Source organism: Penicillium odoratum (assembly GCF_028828045.1).
Source record: "Penicillium odoratum strain IBT 22623 chromosome Unknown utg000005l_segment0_segment0, whole genome shotgun sequence".
In the NCBI taxonomy this organism is placed as follows: domain Eukaryota; kingdom Fungi; phylum Ascomycota; class Eurotiomycetes; order Eurotiales; family Aspergillaceae; genus Penicillium; species Penicillium odoratum.
The window spans coordinates 3,512,284-3,531,569 of NW_026643147.1; the positions used below are offsets into that span (position 1 = coordinate 3,512,284).

The following is a 19,286-nucleotide window of genomic DNA, read 5'->3' on the forward strand; positions in this document are numbered from 1 at the left end:
GTATTGTAATTGTGGTGGAGAAGGTTTCTACGAATCGGAGGAGCCGCGGACATCGGTTGAATCTGCCGATCCATGGATGTAGGGCGATGCTATGCAAAAGTCCTAAAGCTGGGATTAGAGCCAATCAGTAGCGACGGGGAGGTAAGCACAGTTCCCTCCCCCCACTCACCACCCACCCCCTACACCACTAACTTCTGATCCCCTAGGTGTGCCAATTACAAAAGCTCGGAGATCCCAAATCCTAGTACAGTACCTGATATGGGATATACTTCACTTACTATGTCTAATCATCTGTAAGTGATTGTAGCTGGCAGTTTGGGTTGATTTTTCCAGTAAAGTGAATTTTTGCCAACACACCCTATTGCTCCTGATCAATGTCAATGATAAACAAAACAGTCGGTCGGTGACGGAAACATGTATAATTTGTAGGAGAGTTGCTTTGATCAATTATAGAAACGGTTAGAACCATCTTGACCTTCTTTCAGAATGAAATAGGCCCTAAAGCCGCGCCGGGCTTGGTATTTTGGTTCTGGTGCGGTGACTTACTCGACTGCAGTAGAATATAATCTTACATATGTGACTCGGGGTATTTGCATTCCATGAATGGTAAGCGAAGGGACATCACGATATAAATTTAGCCTAACAACATTGTCTTGCTATTGTAAGACTTACGTGGGTCAAAAAAAAACGTCAAATAGGCTGTGTAGAATTACAAATAATAAAGACGCTTTGTCTATGGTATTGTATGCCCAAGAATTCGTGAATGTTAGGTGCGAGGTTTTTGGGCTTTATGATGATTTCAAACAGAGCTATGTCCATAATGTGTATATGTGAACTGGCGTAATGACAGAGATCAGATTATTCGACATTTTCAATTTCCTTTCGTCAAACGGGGAAATAATTTCAGGGCGTTTGTTGTGTTGATCTTGGAAAGTTGATCCTCGGTCAGGGGTGCTGAATTCAAGGCATTCTTGAAGAAGTCGATGGTCTTTTCCGGGCAGTAAGGATAGTCGCAGCCATACAGGATGCGGTCAGGATCCGCAAACTTCATCAAACACTCTATGGCGAGCGAGCTGCTTTGGGCAATCTCATAATAAAATCTTCGGGCATCACCGAGGAATTCTTCATGAGTCATGGAGGAGAGGTTCGCGTGAGAGAGCAGAACTCCCGGCCGCGTCGCGATAAATGGGAGGGTACCCCCAGAATGGCACAAGATAATTTTGCAGTCAGAATTCTCCCGGATTCTCCCGGAGACAATAAGATCAACAGCGCACCGGGTCGTCTCATGAGGATATTCAATCATCGGTGCGGGTAAAAGTGGGTTGATCATCCCAATGTCCACCCCAGTTGTGGGATGAATGAACACAACAGCTTCGCGACTGTTGAGTTCTGCCCATAGTGGCTTGAACATGGGGTGGCCAAGATAGTAGTTTGCATCCCCATACCGAGTGAACAAGGTTACGCCATCGGCGTGCAAGACATCAAGCGCATAGGCAACCTCCGAGATAGCTTGGTTAATGTTTTCAAACGGGGATGGAATAGTAGCGAAGAATCCGTATTTCTGTGGGTCTTGATCCCGGAGTTCAGCTGCCCATTCATTGCATTCTCTGGCAATTCGAGCTGATTCGGGTCCTTTCACAACATCTGGGCCAGGAGCTGTGATAGAAAGAAAGGCTGTGCGAATTTCCAGCTTCTGACAAATTGCCTCGTCATTTTCTATAGACCAAGACGGAGTTTTCCAGCCAGATGGATCACCTCCGTTTTTCTGCAATGCTACAGTTGTAAAAGATATGTGAGTACTCGCCTCATGCAAATGTTCGTATTGTAAGGCCTGAAACTCACCCTTGGCGTATACCGGAGGCAAAAAGTGATGGTGGACATCAATTCTAAACGGGGTCGACATTTTCATGTTAGGTTTGGAACGATCAATTCAAGTACAACGGTTCCGGATCGTCTTTAAATATCCTACCCGGATAAGGCGGTTATGATCTACCAGATCCACATGGGGAAGTCGGCCATGGAAATGTAGTCTGATTGGACTTCCGAAAGCAGACCGCCGTGTCAGAACACCCGAACTATTCCGGATTGCCTAACGTTAGCTCATTGGATCTTTTCCTGATTTACTTCATGGTTGAGCCCCGTTACTAGTCCATGCCGTCAACATATAGACTGAAATAAGTGGGGCCTACCGCAGCTCGGAGTCAAATTCTTTTGCTGAGCCAATCATAAAGCACGGGGAGATAAATATGGACCTTCCACTCGGAGGAGATCACCTGGTCGTTTGCTGTCCCGTGGGACTTTGACTCGCGGAAGTCCAAGGCTGCTTTTAGAAATCATTTAGCAGATCAAATTCGGATGCTGGCGGGTAGATTATATTTTACTTTACTAATTAGCTACTATTCCCTTTGTTTACTACGTCTGACGCTCGTCTACTTATTTTCTGAACTGTCAATCTTACTAGGCTAGCTAAGCTAATACTGAAAAATCGGTAGAGAGGCCATCGAATTGTTAATTAAAGAATTGTTTTGTCCACAGGGGGCTTGCCGTCTTAGTTGAGATTAGGTGAGTCCAAGAATCCGGCATCCCTGCTGATTATTCTTTGGGGGGAAGAAAAATTGGAAGATATTCTGGGGAACAAATTAGATTTGGGGGTAACTGAGCACTGAAGACTTACATCTATTATCCAAATTTTAACATAATTCTCTTTGAATGACGTTCATTTGAGTTCCCTACGCTATTTTCTAGGTACCGCGTAGGGAGCCCCGAGTTTTCCGGCATCCTTATGCGGCCGCTCAATGGCGCGAGATAGAGGCGGTATCGGGACCGGAATGCCATGCCCGTTGCTGCTTAGGGACTCATTCATATTGATAATTTCTTCAAATTGGCATGTTCCTCTACTTATCAACTTCCTGTCCCTCCCGATGAAAGCCTATCATATCACAGTGGATTGTTGATTGGTATTGGCCGAGGTAAGATTTTCTCATTGGATAGAGCTTTCAAAACAACAACTATTCTTCAAAGGGACAATACTGATCTTGTCGTCTTCGAAGTAGCTTATTACATCCCATGCCCTTAATGTGAGAATTTTCCATCACTCGGAGAGCTCCTCTCTCCCCCTCCATAATAAGTCACTTGTACGATGGACTAGGAACAAACCAGTTTCCATACATGACCACATTCATTCCGGACGACCCAGGAGATCCCATTAGACTGGTCTGAAGCACTAAAATGGTACATTACCACCATTGTTTCCCTGTCGGTATTCGCCGTTTCATTCGTATCATCAGCCTACTCCAAATCAATCGCTCAGATTGATGTCGAGTTTCAAAGCAGCGAGGAAGTATGTGTCTTGGGAACTTCAATTTTCCTCTTCGGCTTTGCTCTAGGTCCTGTTCTCTGGGCCCCCCTATCCGAACTCTACGGTTGACAAATACTATTTCGTTTGACTCGCGGGCTCCTGACGGTGTTTATTGCGGCAGTTGCTGCTAGTAATACTATGCCCTCCCTTCTCACATGTCAATTTCTTAGCGGCACATTCGACGCTTCACCAATGACCAATGCCGGTGGGGTGATTGCTGATATATTTTCAGCTGCCCATGGGAGGCTGGGAATGGCAGTATTCGCATCAGCTCAGTTCCTTGGGCCTACTCTTGGACCCATAATGTCGGGCTTTGTTACGGAAAAACTTGGAAGGCGATGGACACAGGGGTTGCTAGCTGTCCTTGTCGGATCTGTTTGGGTTGTTGGGTCATTGACGCTGCCTGAAACTTATGGTCCGGTTTTGCTCAATATGCGGGCAGCAGATCTTTCCGCAACGACGCGCAAGATATTCACCAGCATTTCGAAGCAAAGTCGTGATTCTCCTGTCGCACTCTTTCAGAAATCTTTAACTCGTCCATGGATTCTCTTGATAGAACCCATCGTTTTCGCTGCATCTTTCTTCATGGGAAATAATCTATGGAACTCTGTACCTGCTCTTCGGTGCATTTCCGATTGTTTTCGATACATTGAGGGGTTGAGGTGAAGGTTTTGGTGGGCTGGCCTTTCTGGGTGTCGCTTGTGGCATGGCCTGTGGTCTCTGCTATATCATATTTGACAACAGTCGATTTACTAGACTAGACTTATGAACAGCGGTCATCCAGCTCCCGAGGCGCGACTTCCCCCTAGCATTGTGAAGGGGCTTTAGTCTGCCCATCGAATTTTTCTGGCTCGCATGGACAAGTTACCTAAGCATATACTGGTCTGTTTACATCGTTGGATCTGCATTCTTCGGGTTCGTTTTGGTTCCCGTCTTCAAAACATCTATAAACTACCTCATCGATGCGTATACAATCTATGCTGCATCTGTGCTTGCGGCCAGCGCAATGCTTCAGGCGGCATTCGCGACTGCCTTCCCGTTGTTTACGAAGCAAATATTCCTGGGCTTGGGTGTCCAATGGGCGAGTTCAATACCGGCATTTCTAACATTTCTATGTCTTCCTTTCCCAATTCTTATGTTTGCTTATGGGACGAGACTAAGAAAGCGGTGCAATTTCGCCGTGGAGGCTCAAAAACGTTGGAATCACCAATTAATTGAAGTCATAAAAAAAAGATTCTCTGAATTGAACTTCAAGAGAGTTCTTGCTAGAAAGTATTTACGAGATAAATACAGCGCCTCCGTATGTAAGTTACTAGATTGGACTGGAAACTTGTTCTGCATCAAGTGTCGACTTGGGTTTCTTTGTGAAATTACTGTAAAGTTTGGAGATACTCGGTAGGTAAACAAGTCATGCCTTACAAGGCGCCGCTAGGGGACTTTGTGTCTGGCCTGGCTATAAGGTCGCTATCTGTCAGAAACTCAATAATAGGATATTTTATATCGTACTAACTAAGTAGTTATTCTTTGCGTTGGCGAGCGATAGGCTATTTTCGGCTCTAAATTTCAACCGGTGTTCCCTGGATCTCTTTTAAAGATCCTGTACTATACCTAACTATATATGAGGTAATACTATTATTACCAGTAAATAATGAGCTTCCATTGCCCCTTTAGAACCCGAGGCTTTTTTTTATTCTTACCATGTACTACTAACTAGTCAACGTAAAAATGATTCGTAAGTATACGTATCTGCTCTTGGTATCTGATGATCTAGTCTTATCATTGTATTGTCTCCGAATCGACTAGGCCTTACTTCCATGGGCTCAGATCTATGGTCTTGGGTTCGGTTTCCAACCTTCGACCCGTTGCGGGGTTTGAAAAGGTCTAACACTAATGCTCGATTCAGACAAAAGACTGGGTCTACATCACCGGTATGGACGTGCTAGTAGATATTCTCGCAATATAGGCAATATCTCCATAGAATAAAAGCGAATGGAAATCGGATGCAATCGTTACTTGATTAAAAAAAGAGCCAGGTGTGGGTGCATTCAGGCAGGTTGATGTACCGCAACAATGGTGGTAGAACTCGGTGTTATGACAACCGATACATTGCAGACACCAATTTACTAAAAAAATGATATACAAAGAGGCTCACTTGGCATAAATCATGTCTAGGTAGTAAATTACCGCTCAATATCTTCACCGGCTGGAGTCGTGCCTGTTAAGCAAGCCACCCCAGATTACCAACTTGCTCCCGTGGCCAGAGATCGTCAAAGACATTGAAATCGAAGTTTGAGAGAGTAAAAGGATCCTCAAATAATGACGCAGGTCGAGGAGACTGGGACAGGTTGCCGGCACTGGTAATAATTTCCTGGAGTGGGCACAGAGGTACTTCAGTGGCTACCCCAATGTATCTTAGCAATGGTTTCCGACAAAGGCTGGGAAAACTAAACTTACCTTCCATCTCGGAAACACGGAGTTCCAAGGAATGCAAAATCTCCATGGCTGTTTTTACCGACTGTGTACGGGGTTTGAAATGCTCCAAAATTGTCCAGCACCGACCCCATGAGGAATCCAAAGCAGATCGATGGAAAGGCTTACTCTTGAAAGAACACAGACGAGCGGCTAGTACCACAATGGCGCAAATAAAAGTATCTGAAATAAATTAGAAATCATTCGCCCGTCAACATGGACATGGGCGCTCGACTCACAATGAACCTCACGCCAACTTGCATATTTGGAGACAATTCCGACGCTGTCTGACATGTGTTGAACAAGATCGTGAACTGTTTCGACGCAGAGGGAACAAATTTGTGTAGCAGAAATCTCCTCGAGTGTTTCTGGCGTCTCAGGCCGGGGTTCAAAGTCTTTCTGCTTCATTCGAGCTACAGCAGCTGACAAAAGGACAGGTCTGAGCATAAGCGCCTTTACGTATAAGAATCTATTTAATTCGGTCATTAGCACCTCCGCACTACTCACAATGAACTAAAAGTCTGTATGATGAAAAGATCCAAAGTTCAGTACCTGCAGCGGAAAACGTAGCCCTGCCACGCAAGTTGGCTACCCAGGATATTGCAATTGGGGCCAACGTTGCAATATGGTCGAAGGTGAGCCGGGAGCTCCAAAGATAGATCATCAAGAGCACGATTTAGGGGTGACAAACGATCAAGATGTTCTCGCGACCACCAATGACCAAGATCATGCACATAACAATGCTCACTTGAGCTAGGATAAAGCGATAACAAAGTATTGTTAAGGATTTCGAATAGCTTGATTGAATATACGAAAAAAGCCATGAGAGAACTTGGGTGAACGTGGTCATAATGAGGATGATTGCCCCTAGAGTCGAGATTTTCGTCGTCGACCATTAATGGCAACGGAACATGGCATTGCATAGGAGTCATGCTCGGTCGATTGAATGATAGCGACAGGAGCCTTTGTGTAGATAATTGTGTCAGCCATACTAGTAGCAGTACCGAACTACCACCACAGGAAAAAAATGCGGAAACAAACCTGTCCATCATAACACAACTATGCCACACTCTCCGCCTGATCTCTTGTTCTACTTGAGAACGAGCCATCTGCCTCGAGCAGTCCAAGTGCAGCCCGAGATACTGGGCATACCTGATTGCGAGACCCACCGTAGTCCAACATCTGCTCGCATATTTTGTAGATTGAAGATAAATCCCGGTGAGCAATAGAAGTTGCACAGTCTCAAGAGAAGGCAAGTCAACTGCATCTGCCGAGCATAACTCTCTCGATTTCTCATAAAAGTGATCAGCGGCATCTTCTCTTGCCCTGCTTTGACAGTGAAGGGCAAAGATGATGTTCAGAATCGCTAATATAACTGGATTCTCGTTAACCAGCAAGATGTTGGCTTCCGGGATCCAAAGCGATTCATATATTGACGAAAATGTTGGTTTATGTAATATTGAGAAGATGGGATGAATGTATGTCCAAAAATGATGCATCATTCCATCTGCTACCCCACGTGCTGGCATTGAAAAAGCACGAGGGTCATGCTCCGTAGAATCATTTTCCTTCGTCATTGAGTTATTTGTTCTGTCGATCTGTGGCAGCCTTTGATCGGCCATTTCATTCATCCCAACTCTATGTGCAATAGATCGGAGAAAAGATGTAACTGACGACCCGCCATGATGATATACGGTTGTGCTTGGAGAGGGCACCATCACCAAGGCGTCAAGCCTGTCAATAGGGTCGTTAGATGATCCAGCAAAGGTGCCTGAAGTATGATGTGTGGTTTTTGTCCGAGGATTCTGTTGTGAAAGAGGACTAGGTGAATATGAGCATGTGTTCATAACTAAGAAAGGAATCTGTCAGCTCTGTGACTGTCGCATGTAGTCTGAGCCAAAATGGAGACCATGCGGCTGTGCATGAGCCCACCTTCTATTTCGACATCATGTGGTGATCTGCCGTCTTGAGAAGAGCCTCGGGGCCCTTCTGTCTCCAGTTCCCTCACTCTTTTCTCCAAAAGCGCAACATATCTGTCAAAGTGTTATAGTTTAAATCATATTCAAAATCGGACGTGGTGGCTTCCTTATTCATACCTTCGTGTTTTCAATGTTTCTTTCTCATATACACAGTGTTGGTTGACTCCTTTGCTTACACATCTTGAACACGAGGGCTGACGACCATCACATCGAGATTTTGTTTCTCGGCATAAATTGCAGGCTAGCCTGGTTTTCCGACGCCTAGGTGCGAGTGTGGTAAAATGCCTGGGAGTTGACCTTGTATTTTCTGCATCCATAGCTGCAGCCAGGTAGAATCTTTGCTGCTCTAGTGGAGTCTCGAGAATGTGAATGGGCCTCCCTTAGTCACCAATTGCAGGAAGTTCTCCTCTCTTGTAAGCTATTAGCTGTCAAGACAGTGGACATAAGAAGATAAAGCCTGTTGTGTGTGGTGTGTAAGCCGTCGTATGCTGGAGGTAATCGCCCCTCCCAGGATGGCTTTTGAGGATGTTATTGGTTAGTCAGCGACCCATTTGATCATGGGACGTAATCTCCGTACTAGTCAATACGTCATAGGCGAGATTCCGATGGCAAGATATGATATCCGAATATCGACTAGTTATCATCCTCCGACTTTTTATCGGAAGCTTTGTCATCTAACGGAACTTCTTCGCCTTAATAACATGGTATTAACAAAATTACAATGCCACTGGCTGACTCATAAACGCAAGTCAAGAAATCCACTCGCGCACAGTGCTGCTGTTACATGTCTCTCACCGCCTTTCATACCGCTAACTAATGACGAATCAAAACTCCAGTGCATCCGCAAAATCCCACAACAGCAAGTACTTCCTGGGTAAATTCATGGCTTGGGGCGTTTAGAGAATGGGATGTTCTCCTTCAAATTAGATGAAGGAACTTTCTGTCGCTCCTCTTGGCTGAGATGTTTGCGGCGGTTCGCGCTTGTCACATCCGAGATAAAGTTGACACCGTGATACCTAGCAAGATTCGTGAACAGCGCATATGCGCTCTGAAATATCAGGAGAGTCGAGGATGTGGCGTAGATCCCGTCGAGCTCAATAGCGAACCCAGGCGGGAGGGTCTCAATCCAAGTGAGAAATCTGTGCAGCTTTTCCCGGGTCATATTTTCGGCAATGCGAACCGAAAAGACTGCGCGTAGCGTAGGGGCAATCGTGTTCGGGTCGATGCGTGTGACGCCAGTGAAAGGGAAGCAGATAGATACCCCTAACTTGACATGATGTGTTGGCTTGACAACCGAGCTATTCTCTCGAATAGTCGCCATTACGTCCGAAATTGTCACAAAGTGGTGACCGTCTCGCTTACGCCGAGCAATCTCGCCCCGTAACTTTCCAGTTAAGGTATTGCGTGGTGGGTTAAGGGCCACTGGAGTATGCTCATCGCTCGCAGAAAGAATTTCGACAACCCGAGTCGCGGGATTTGACGTTCGCGTTACCACATGCGAGTAACAGCAACCTAGGACGAAGACAGCATCTGTATCTGCGATGTCGAAGTACTGGACATGTCCTTTCACCACAGTATCGATGTAATCTTGGAGGCTGATGCTTCGGCGGGATGGGCCTTCTACAGCCCAGAGCTCTTCCCCTCTAACCTCTCCGTGCCCGGCATAGTGAATAAGCACGATGGATTTGCCGGGTGCCTCTGTTGCGCTTCGGAAAATGGACCGAATTGCGTCATTCAATGTCCAGCCCGGAGTCCGATCCTGTTCAGCCAAGATCTCAACTTCAGCTTGGTCGAGATTAAGTGTGCTCAGGATCGCCTGGAAATTATCGGTGTCTGCAGCGGCATTCGTGTTGTCTCGCTCCCATCGAATACTCAGTGCGAAAGAGAAGTTGTAAACTCGGCTGCGATTGTTCACAGCGCGAGCTATTGCGTCGTTGATTTGGTCTGCGCTGATGGCTTCCATGGTGGATTGATGGAGTTATCTTGTAAAGGGAGTGACGTTTGAGTGTGTTTAGAAAATTGCACGAAGAGTTGGGCGTGGGAAGGTAGAAGTAGTAGGAGTTATCTTGTAAAGCGAGTGAAGTTTGAGTGTGAATAGAGGATTGCACGAAGAGTTAGGCGTGGGAAGGTAGTAGAAGTAGGATTTGTCTTGTACAAGGAGTGAAGTTTGAGTGTGAATACAGGATTGCACGAAGAGCTGGGCGTGAGAAGGTAGTATTAAGTACGCAGTATAGTGAAAGAGCTACATTGGGTTTAGTACTAGTGCCAAATGAGGCTTAGTGGGTGGGTACCGAATCTTTTTAGGGACAAACCTCGCTTTCGTTTTTTCGGTATTGGTCTGAATTTTTGAGCCGGCAGAAAGGTAAAAATACTCGAGAGAGATCAGACAATATCTAGCGCTTATGTAATCAAAAACTACCTATCTTGACTGCTATAGTAAAACAGTATTCAAAGTCGACGATTTTGAATGCTAAATCATGCAAAATACTCGCAGTTTGCCTTAATTGTACAATAATTAGTATTTATAGCGGAATAAATATTACCTATACCAACTAACCTGCCATATAACCTACGAATAACCTACTATATAACCTTTCCAGCTTGGCATATAGGACTACGTAAAGGCGGTGAACCAAGGTGGTCGGTATTACGCTGGAAAAGTGGGGCAGAAACCGGTCAAAAAACCAAATAATTCAATACGAGCTCTTGTCCGTACTGTAATTGCTTACCCTATACCGGGACGTCTGCCCTATCGAGAAGAAGACGGGAAGAAGCAGGACGAAAAAATTTTGATAAGAGGAAGGCTCAGTTTCTAGCTGCTGGTCGGGGTTTAGAGTAAACTGTTAGCGAATGCCCAATCATAAAGTTCAGTATCAGTGTCATGAAAATTATCTCTATATAGGTCCGGATGTCGCTAAGTAAATCATCATCTAGGTCATTACCTATGAAGATGTTTGCGCGCCGAAGATGGTTGACCCGATACTGTGCATCACTAGGTCTAGACAGACTACTCGATCCCGAACGCTATAAGGAGCGGATAGAAGGAGGTGGAATGCTTAGAATGTCGGCTAAGCTAGGGTTTTTTTCTTGCATTATTATGTCGAAGACTTTTTATGGAGAGAGTGGCTGATAAGATTTATGGTGCTTACGAAGAGCATCATCCGTGAGATCAGTTGCCCTAGCAATGTTATTTTGCTTTTTGCAGGCGAGTGAAGCGGGGGGTGAAGAACGTGTTCGCTTCATTGAAACCGATGAAGATAACACGGAATGCTTAGTCGCGACGTGAGCCAAGTGATAATTTCATCAGGTGACATGTGAATTAACTATATAACAACGGCCTACTAAGTCAAGTTAACTAAGTTAAGTTAGGCATAACCAACTACGTAATATACCTCGGTCATGGATAAGACGATGAAAGCTTGTTGATGGTATGCTCGAGTAAAGTATCATGTGTCCATTAGTATAAATTTATTGCTGCTCTCTACAGTAGCCTCCTCTTAATGAGACTATCTATATACCTATTTCATTAGTGGCCTATTTTTTGATGTTCAATATACGATTCCGTCGAATGCAACGAAATCAAAAAACGATGTCTATCTTGAGTGCCCATATTTTCTCTCCATAAATTCCAATCATTAACACTCGAATGTGGCAGTGTGCAGATGCCAAGAGACTATTGTTTCACGAGCCTACGCTCATACCTAATTATCCATCGGTATTTTCTAGGAAGGCGGCCCGTGCGACGATCACGCTAGTCCGTAGGATTCTCACCCAATTCTCACCCTACCTATTGCGCACTCACCCTTCTCACCCCCGGTCGCGCGACGCTAAAGCCGCTCTCATCCATTTCTCACCCTGGGGTCACCCACCGAACTACTGGCCGTACTTAAGCCACACGCCGGCTATTTAGTAGTATGGTGGGTGACCACATGCGAATCCTGACTGTTGTATTATTTTTTATTAAGTTATTCAATGAAATTGTCATTGCCGTTACTTTTCAAACAATAGAATTCAAATGATGATCCTGGTTCAAAAGCTCGATTTCAGGGTCGATATATCCAGATAGAAACAAATCAACTTATAGACCCAACTTGGGGAAATTAACTCGGATTTTTCAAGTAGAAGCAGACCTCGGCCCAAGTATAAGTCAGATCGCGGATTCATTGGCCTTTGAATATACTAGAATTTGGATCTGCCCTCGATTAACTCCTTTGCAGAAAACTGTAATCAGCAGTTATGTTATGCCGAAGTGGGCTATTAATGAGCTTAATTAGTAGATGAGGATTCCTCATTCGCCGCACCAATGCAGGTTGTTCCAGAAATCATCCAGTAAGACTAGTGCTACGGAGTTAATCAGTTAACTCCGTCCAAGACGTGTCAGGCTTCCCATCGGTAATCCCAGCTAAAAGTAGTGTGGGATAAGAATAAAGAGGATTCTCGCCCTCACCTTCAACCGGCAGTCCTCTTTCATCTACATGATTCATAACCCTTGAAGCTTCCTAAGTCACAAGTCTACTACAATTCTCGCTGACCAGTACTACAATCTCCGGATAAATGGAATACGCACGGTAAGGTTCTCCGCATCCACCTTGGTTTTATTGACCCAGATACCTTTCAAAGATTTTTAAAGGTCCAATTGCTGACCTGCGGTGACAATATGATACAGACTGGGGGATTCGGGCCTCAAGGTATCAAAGGTGATACTGGGTACCATGGGATACGGCGCCCCAGAATGGCAGGGCTGGGTCATGAATGAAAAAGAATCTCTTCCACTATTCGAACACGCCTACAAGAAAGGCATCAGAACCTGGGATACTGTAAGAAGAGAAATGCGGGAACACGCACGCGAGTTCTAACCGATTTTTACCAGGCCGATATGTACTCCCATGGCAGATCCGAAGAAATACAACATCCCCCGTTCCCGAGTGGTAATTTTAACGAAATGTTTCTTTGGTGTGGACGATCAGGGGAACTTTCCACCCCCTCTCTCGACCGGGAGACAGAACGCGGGTGACTACTTGAACCGCGTCGGACTTTCTCGCAGACACATCTTGGAGGCCGTTGATGCCAGTGTTGAGCGACTGGGAACTTATATTGATGTGCTTCAAATCCACCGGCTTGATCGTGAGACACCACGCGAGGAGATCATGAGGGCATTGAATGACGTAGTCGAGAGCGGCAAGGTTCGATACATCGGCGCTAGTTCGGTATGCTTCACTCTTAACAATCTGAACAAGCAAGCACTAATACTTCATTTCTTGTAGATGGCCGCCTGGGAGTTCCAGACCCTACAAAATATTGCCATTCGCAATGGCTGGCACAAGTTTATCTCCATGCAGAACTATCACAATCTCATTGCCCGTGAAGAGGAACGTGAAATGATCCCTTATTGTCTTGACAGCGGCGTATCTCTTATCCCTTGGTCTCCCATCGCACGTGGAGCCCTCGCCGGACCTTGGGCTTCTCGCTCTACCTTGCGCGAAAACACCGATGCTGGGCTAAGTATTCTCGTTCGTGCGCGCGAGTCCGAGTCCGACAAAGCTATTATCGACCGCGTGGAAGAATTGGCTGGCAAGAAGGGAATCAGCATGGCACAAGTTGCAATCGCATGGTCACTGAGTCACTCCAACGAGTACCCTATCGTGGGGTTGAACACCAAGGCTCGCATTGATGAGGCTGTTGCGAGTGTCCAGGTCAAGCTGACGCCGGAAGAGATTCAGTACCTTGAAGAACCTTATGTCCCTAGGGCTATCCATCCAGGGGAACGATAAATTTTGACGAGTAAAGCCATAAGACCATGATGCAAACTTGTTCTTAAACCAATAGCTTGCTTGAAATGATCATATCTCATTCGAGGCTCTGGCTTCATGATAGGTTCGGCCGACTTGTCTACTACACTGCCTACTATGAGCATGTTATAGTACATGTGCAGTTATTATGGCTTAGACCTTCTATGCTAAGAAAAACTCTCAATATCGCGCAAAGCAATTGACAAACTGACCGTGAAGGACATTTGAAATCTTAGGAAACCTTGTCCATTTGGCTCCTCCGTCGACCTGTGCACCGATATCCGGTTCAAGTCTTGCGGTGCATGGACGGATATTCAAACACGAGAGAAGGTGCTTGGACGCGAGCATCCCGACACCTTTACCAGTGTCAGTAAGCTTGGTAATGTTCTTGCCAGCCAAGCGAAATATGCAGAGGTGGAAATGATGCATCGACGAGACCTGGAAGTGAATGAGCAAGTGCCTGCACATGAGCCTCCTAATACGCTCAGCAGTGCAAAGATCCTTGGCAATGTGCTATTTATCCAAGGGAAGATCCCAGGGAAACATGAAGAGGTAGAAAAGATGTATCAACAGGTACTAGAAGGACATACAGAGGTTCTTGGAAGGTAGGAAGGTTTAGATCGGGAAGCAAATAGGTAGAATAGGAACGAGTCAGGTGATCTTGAAACACTTTCATTGCAAGCCTTCGTACATTATGTCACTATAATACCATCAAGCAAAAAGCATGTAACGCCCTCTCACCATTCAACACCCTATGGCTCCCGCGGAGGGCACCACATAATAGAGAATGTCTAGGAAAGAGAAGCGCCTTTACTCTTCAGAGCCGGGAACGGAAAGAAACCCACGAAGGCCGAAGCGATCGGGTAACCCTCAGCAAGCCACATTGTGGAGCCCCAATGTATTTACATCGAAATGTAAACTGTAGATGGAGAGAAAAGAAAAAGGATAAAGGGGATTTGGCGCGTTCCGCTTTTATTGAGAATTTCCGCGCTAGCGCTAATTGAGCACCGGCGCGTGTATTCTTCCGGGCCACGCCTGTAAGGCGGTGAATAGCAACAGTATATGGCCATCTTATCAACCCCTCAATTACATAGACTATTTCTAAATCGAATGTTTAGAGATGATGAATCAAGAATTACAAGTGAAGCATGCCCTTCTATTTCCATAGAATCCTCAGTGAAATTCATACTTTCCATTCAAGGTTGCCAATCTAAATGCAGACATGCGGTCTATTAGTAGCTAGTCGAGTGCGCAATCTCCTTCATCTGTAGCAAGTTGTCCTGCAAATTATCGATTTAAGTTTGAAAGCGCTTATAACAGTCCGGGCCAAGCGGTAATCGAAGCAGGTTTCCTTTCCCAGCGCCCATGCCTGTACTGTCCACGACATCCAAGACTCTCTGGGCACATTTGACAGCATCGCCTGGCTGTGTCCCCTTGTTTGACTTGAAAGCCTGGAGAACTTGTTCCAGGGGCGTGCCGGCGTAGTCTGTGTTCATGCCCGCAGCAGGCTCAACATAGGCAGTCCAGAAATTCGTACGAAGCGAACCCGGCTCGACGACAAGCACCCGGATATTGAATGGCACTAGCTCTCTCGCGAGGCTTTCGGACATGCCTGTATTTCGCTTTAACAAACCCTCCCACCAAACGTACTTGGCCTTCCCAAGGCTAGCCATCAATCAGAGAAGAGTAGACTTACCTTCAAGAGCAAACTTTGACCCAGCGTACATTGCGCAAGTGGGTAATCCATCAATGCCAGCACTGCTGCTAATGTTGACAACAGTTCCGGAATTTCTCGCCCGCATGAAAGGAAGAACGCCCTTCAATACACGAACAGGACCGTACACATTTGTGCTAAATTGGGCCTCGATTTCTGTCTCGCTCATGTCCTCAATACTGCCCAGCAGCGAGTACCCGGCATTGTTCACAACTACATCAATGAAGCCACCAGCCTCGTTGATTGCAGCTTCGACCTTCTTCGGGGTATCTAAGCTTGTGACGTCAAGCTCGATCCAAGTACCTCCGAGCTTCGAGATCTGCGGGTTGGCTTCGGCTGCTCTAGAGGGATTGCGAGCCGTGGCAATCACCTTGTGGCCGGCTTGGAGGGCTGCCTCAGCAATTGCGGCTCCGAGGCCAGATGAAGCGCCGGTAATAAGCCAAGTTTTGGATGCCATTGCGAGTCTCTATTAAACCCGATTGGAATCGTTTTGCTGGAAATGTGGTGAGGGATACTTCAATTTATTGTGAAGAACGGGAACCAGGTATTTCGCAAATGCTATAGATTAGGAGCGTTGCTTGGAAGGTCTTTAATATTTGATTTTGAGAATTAAGGACTTCCGGGACTGGTGTTGCGCGGGGTCTGAGGATGACTGAAATAACTAGGGGCATTAGCTGTTATTTCAAAGGTGACTAGAGCGGGGTTTGGATGCTATTACCGTTATCTCCGGTGCGTTAAAATGTTGCATTGATTGTAAATCAAAAATGACGTTAAGCCATGGCGCACTCAACAAAGGTCCACTGACCAAGGTAAGGCCGGGAGAGTCACAGGGGCGTCGCATAAAGTAACTCGCGATCAGTAAGCACCATGGAAAAAAGCTGATGTGTAGCCCAAACCGTCATGTATGATGGGCAGGAAGTACCACTGTTGAGGGTACACTGAGAAGAATTCAGATCAGAACGTTCGGTGTAAAAGGAAATTGAATATCAGGGAGAATTGAAGGGTATAGAGAGAGAAAAGGCAGAATTAAGGGCGAGAAGCTCTCTCCACTATGAAGCCTGAGCTAGTCTCAATTAGGACGTCAAAAAGTTTCTAACCAATCAGAAAAGGGATTTAAACGGGTGGCTCCCTTTCGATCCGCTTACTAGCAACCATAGATGTTTGTCCCCCTCGAATACAAATCTTGAATCTTGCCACATTCTTGCTTCAATATATGTAGCGTACTGCAGATAATAACTCTAGACATTAGTTCTTCTCATTGATCTAGTTCCTGATGAGTTATCAGGACCCCCTACGTAATATAAACCACCTATGGCCTATGGGATTCGCGCCAAAAGCGCGTCATTTTTGTTTCTCGTTCATTAGTACATGCTAACAACATCGGATTTCCATCTTTTTCTCTGAAATGAGACCAATCAATCCTATATTACTGTTACCTTCACTGTTCTTGAGCTTTCCTGGAACTTGGACTCCTCAATATTAGATTAGCCTTCTAGCGAGAGCCAGGATGCCGCCCCTCTCTGCCAACATCCTTTTGATGATGCCTGACCAGATTTCAGACGTGAAGCCTCGTCTTTAGCTCTTGCTGGTGTGCTACTACTGGCGCGCGTTACTTTCCAAAGGTCCCTACGAGCGGGATTTCCTTCAAGGCCATCAAGCCCACGGCCTTCTACTAAGTTCAATTCTTAGAACCCCCAAAGTAGACAATTCATCAAGGCCCTGACAGTGGGGGGGGACCTTCGCATTTGGAGGCAAATAAAAACTACAACATGGAGGTACAGTGTTTGATTCAGGAAGAATAAAATCCATCATTGGCAATTTCAGCGCCGCAAGAAGCTGCTCAAATGACATCCCAATCTTGAAGCTCTTAAGTCGTTAAACCTTCCTTGAGGGCACCTGAAGATATCCGCTCTACATGCTCGTGCAAGCAGTTGTAAGGGAAAAGCCCTTTGGTTTAATGAGTTGCAAGGTCCGGAAGATCGATTTTTGCTTGCCTGTTCACCTCAGTTCTAACCTCCTGTTTTGTCAATAGTCCCTTCCTCATCTTACCACCACTGATCCAGTACAACCATTTATCGCATCACTTGAAATGAGCTACACTATCTGAAGAGCCCGAATGAAGGGATTCTAATGGTTTAATTAGTTCAATTGATGAGGCGCTCAAAAATGAGCTCCGTGCTTTATATACCATGCCCGCGTGATAGTTTGTGTATACCATGCCCGCATGATAGTTTGTGCTCTAGGCTAAAGAGGATATCTGTGCAGCACTGAGATAGGGCCCATTCATCACAGCCAGAAAGTTTGAAGGCTGCAACCGATTCAAGCACCAGGTATATGAAATAAATGAATTACCTCTAGGAGTTTCAACGCCGTCTTATCCGTACTGGTATATTTCCCCTTGGCGCCGCAACCCCAAAGCCAAAGTTTCGCATGCTCATCTCTAAGGCTTTGGAATCAGCAATGATCTCGCAGTCAAACGACAATACAATCAGCGCAGTTGCATAAATGTTCGTCATTTTAGCATGCTGCCGACCGGGGCACGTATTGTGGCCACCACCATAAGGCGTCCAGGCTCCCTTGGACATTTCCATAGTGAACTCTTGTGATACACCATCCACGCCCGGTTTCAAGAATCGTGCGGGCCAGAATACATCGACAGGATGATTCTCACAAGTACCCTTACTCCAGATATCTGGATTCATGTGTCCATGCATCGTGTTATTCAGGATATAGTGGTTTCTCGGAATCCGCCAGCCTTCAATATTAAGGTCTTCTTCATTCTGATGTCGTACGAGAAAGCCGCCTATTCTCAGCCGAAGTGTTTCGGCATACATGGCTTGGAGGTAAGGTTGCTGTAGGAGTTTTTTCATGTCAAACTGAAGACAGTCGCTCTGTTGGTCGACGAGAAGGCAGGCCTTTGCCTCTTCTCGCACTAGGGAGAGCAGCTTGGGATCCTTGAATGCCTCCACAGCTGTCCAGAAAGCCGAAATAATGACATTGTTGGTCGCTCTGATGAACAAAGAGAAAAATTTTAGCTTTACTCTTGTCACTCCAGGCGCTTCGAAAGTGAGGGATAATGACCACATACCCCCAAATAAAAGCAAAATCATGTGTTGCAATGGCATCCTGATCAAACCCTTCAACTTGGTTGAGAACCTCCTTCCTATCTCTGAAGAATTTGGAGCCCCAGATCGGATCATCCCCCGCCGCGTCAACATCGGCTGGGTCAAAATTCTGAGACGCCCAGGTGTGCCAACTTTTCAGCGCGGCTAAACATTCACCCCGGGCTGTGTAAATTCGCGGAAATAGAAAACGAGGCAGGCCAACAACAAACTTCCAGATGTTGTTTTCAAAGGTCCACAAGTGAGTCAGGAAATCCGGGTGTTTTTGGAGTAAGTACTTGCCGCAGAGAGCATTGAGGAATGATGCAGTAAGATCCTGCGTATAGAAAGAAACAAAGTCATCCCATTCCACCCAGTCGTTGCCGACGGCAAGGTTTTGTACTCGCTGGGCGAAATCAATCTGAAATCGCCGAGCAAATGGTTGCAAACCAGGTCCAAGAAGGAAGCGGTGCACAAGCTTTTTGAGAAGATATTCGATCCGGTTCTGGGGCTCCACTTTGCTGTGAGAGATAGGTTTCGGGTATCCGCCCGAGTTGTCTTTCTGATATATCTTGAGGGCCTTGCGCGGAAGACCAAATACACGATCCATGAGAAAAACATGAAGGGTGAAAGACGATGGATGTCGCTGATGAAACATCGCTTGCATGTTATCCGTCCCTTGGACTATGTAGACTTTTTGGGCCATGAACCAAGCGCTCACAGGATGGTCATGATGGAATAGTTCTCTATACAGTATATTTTAGCGAAATGTGTATCAATTCTGTATTCGCATGTTCAAGTTACCTTGTGTTGAGCGCCCAGTGACGCGGATTCCATATCATTCTCCATGATATATTGCCAATTATGGGGATTAGA

At 45.8% G+C, this 19,286-nt stretch overlaps 6 protein-coding genes across 6 annotated transcripts; 1 reads left to right on the plus strand and 5 right to left on the minus strand.

The window, feature by feature from the left end:
- Positions 1-871: 871 nt before the first annotated feature.
- On the minus strand, positions 872-1,903 carry N7520_006855 (amidohydrolase family protein; the record flags this gene model as incomplete). Its single annotated transcript, XM_057140789.1, has 1 exon — positions 872-1,903. One exon carries the CDS (start codon positions 1,901-1,903, stop codon positions 872-874), a length of 1,032 nt encoding a protein of 343 aa, XP_056994795.1.
- A 3,673-nt stretch (positions 1,904-5,576) lies between these two features.
- Positions 5,577-5,858, minus strand: N7520_006856 (uncharacterized protein; the record flags this gene model as incomplete). The annotated part of the gene is made up of 2 exons (XM_057140790.1): positions 5,577-5,755; positions 5,813-5,858. The coding sequence occupies 2 exons, from the start codon at positions 5,856-5,858 to the stop codon at positions 5,577-5,579; spliced, it is 225 nt and encodes a 74-aa protein (XP_056994796.1).
- A 2,828-nt stretch (positions 5,859-8,686) lies between these two features.
- Positions 8,687-9,769, minus strand: N7520_006857 (uncharacterized protein; the record flags this gene model as incomplete). Its single annotated transcript, XM_057140791.1, has 1 exon — positions 8,687-9,769. One exon carries the CDS (start codon positions 9,767-9,769, stop codon positions 8,687-8,689), a length of 1,083 nt encoding a protein of 360 aa, XP_056994797.1.
- A 2,923-nt stretch (positions 9,770-12,692) lies between these two features.
- On the plus strand, positions 12,693-13,577 carry N7520_006858 (aldo/keto reductase; the record flags this gene model as incomplete). The annotated part of the gene is made up of 2 exons (XM_057140792.1): positions 12,693-13,013; positions 13,071-13,577. 2 exons carry the CDS (start codon positions 12,693-12,695, stop codon positions 13,575-13,577), a joined length of 828 nt encoding a protein of 275 aa, XP_056994798.1.
- A 1,313-nt stretch (positions 13,578-14,890) lies between these two features.
- Positions 14,891-15,766, minus strand: N7520_006859 (putative short chain oxidoreductase/dehydrogenase; the record flags this gene model as incomplete). The annotated part of the gene is made up of 2 exons (XM_057140793.1): positions 14,891-15,207; positions 15,292-15,766. The coding sequence occupies 2 exons, from the start codon at positions 15,764-15,766 to the stop codon at positions 14,891-14,893; spliced, it is 792 nt and encodes a 263-aa protein (XP_056994799.1).
- A 1,906-nt stretch (positions 15,767-17,672) lies between these two features.
- On the minus strand, positions 17,673-19,068 carry N7520_006860 (cytochrome P450; the record flags this gene model as incomplete). The annotated part of the gene is made up of 2 exons (XM_057140794.1): positions 17,673-18,318; positions 18,398-19,068. 2 exons carry the CDS (start codon positions 19,066-19,068, stop codon positions 17,673-17,675), a joined length of 1,317 nt encoding a protein of 438 aa, XP_056994800.1.
- Positions 19,069-19,286: the final 218 nt, after the last annotated feature.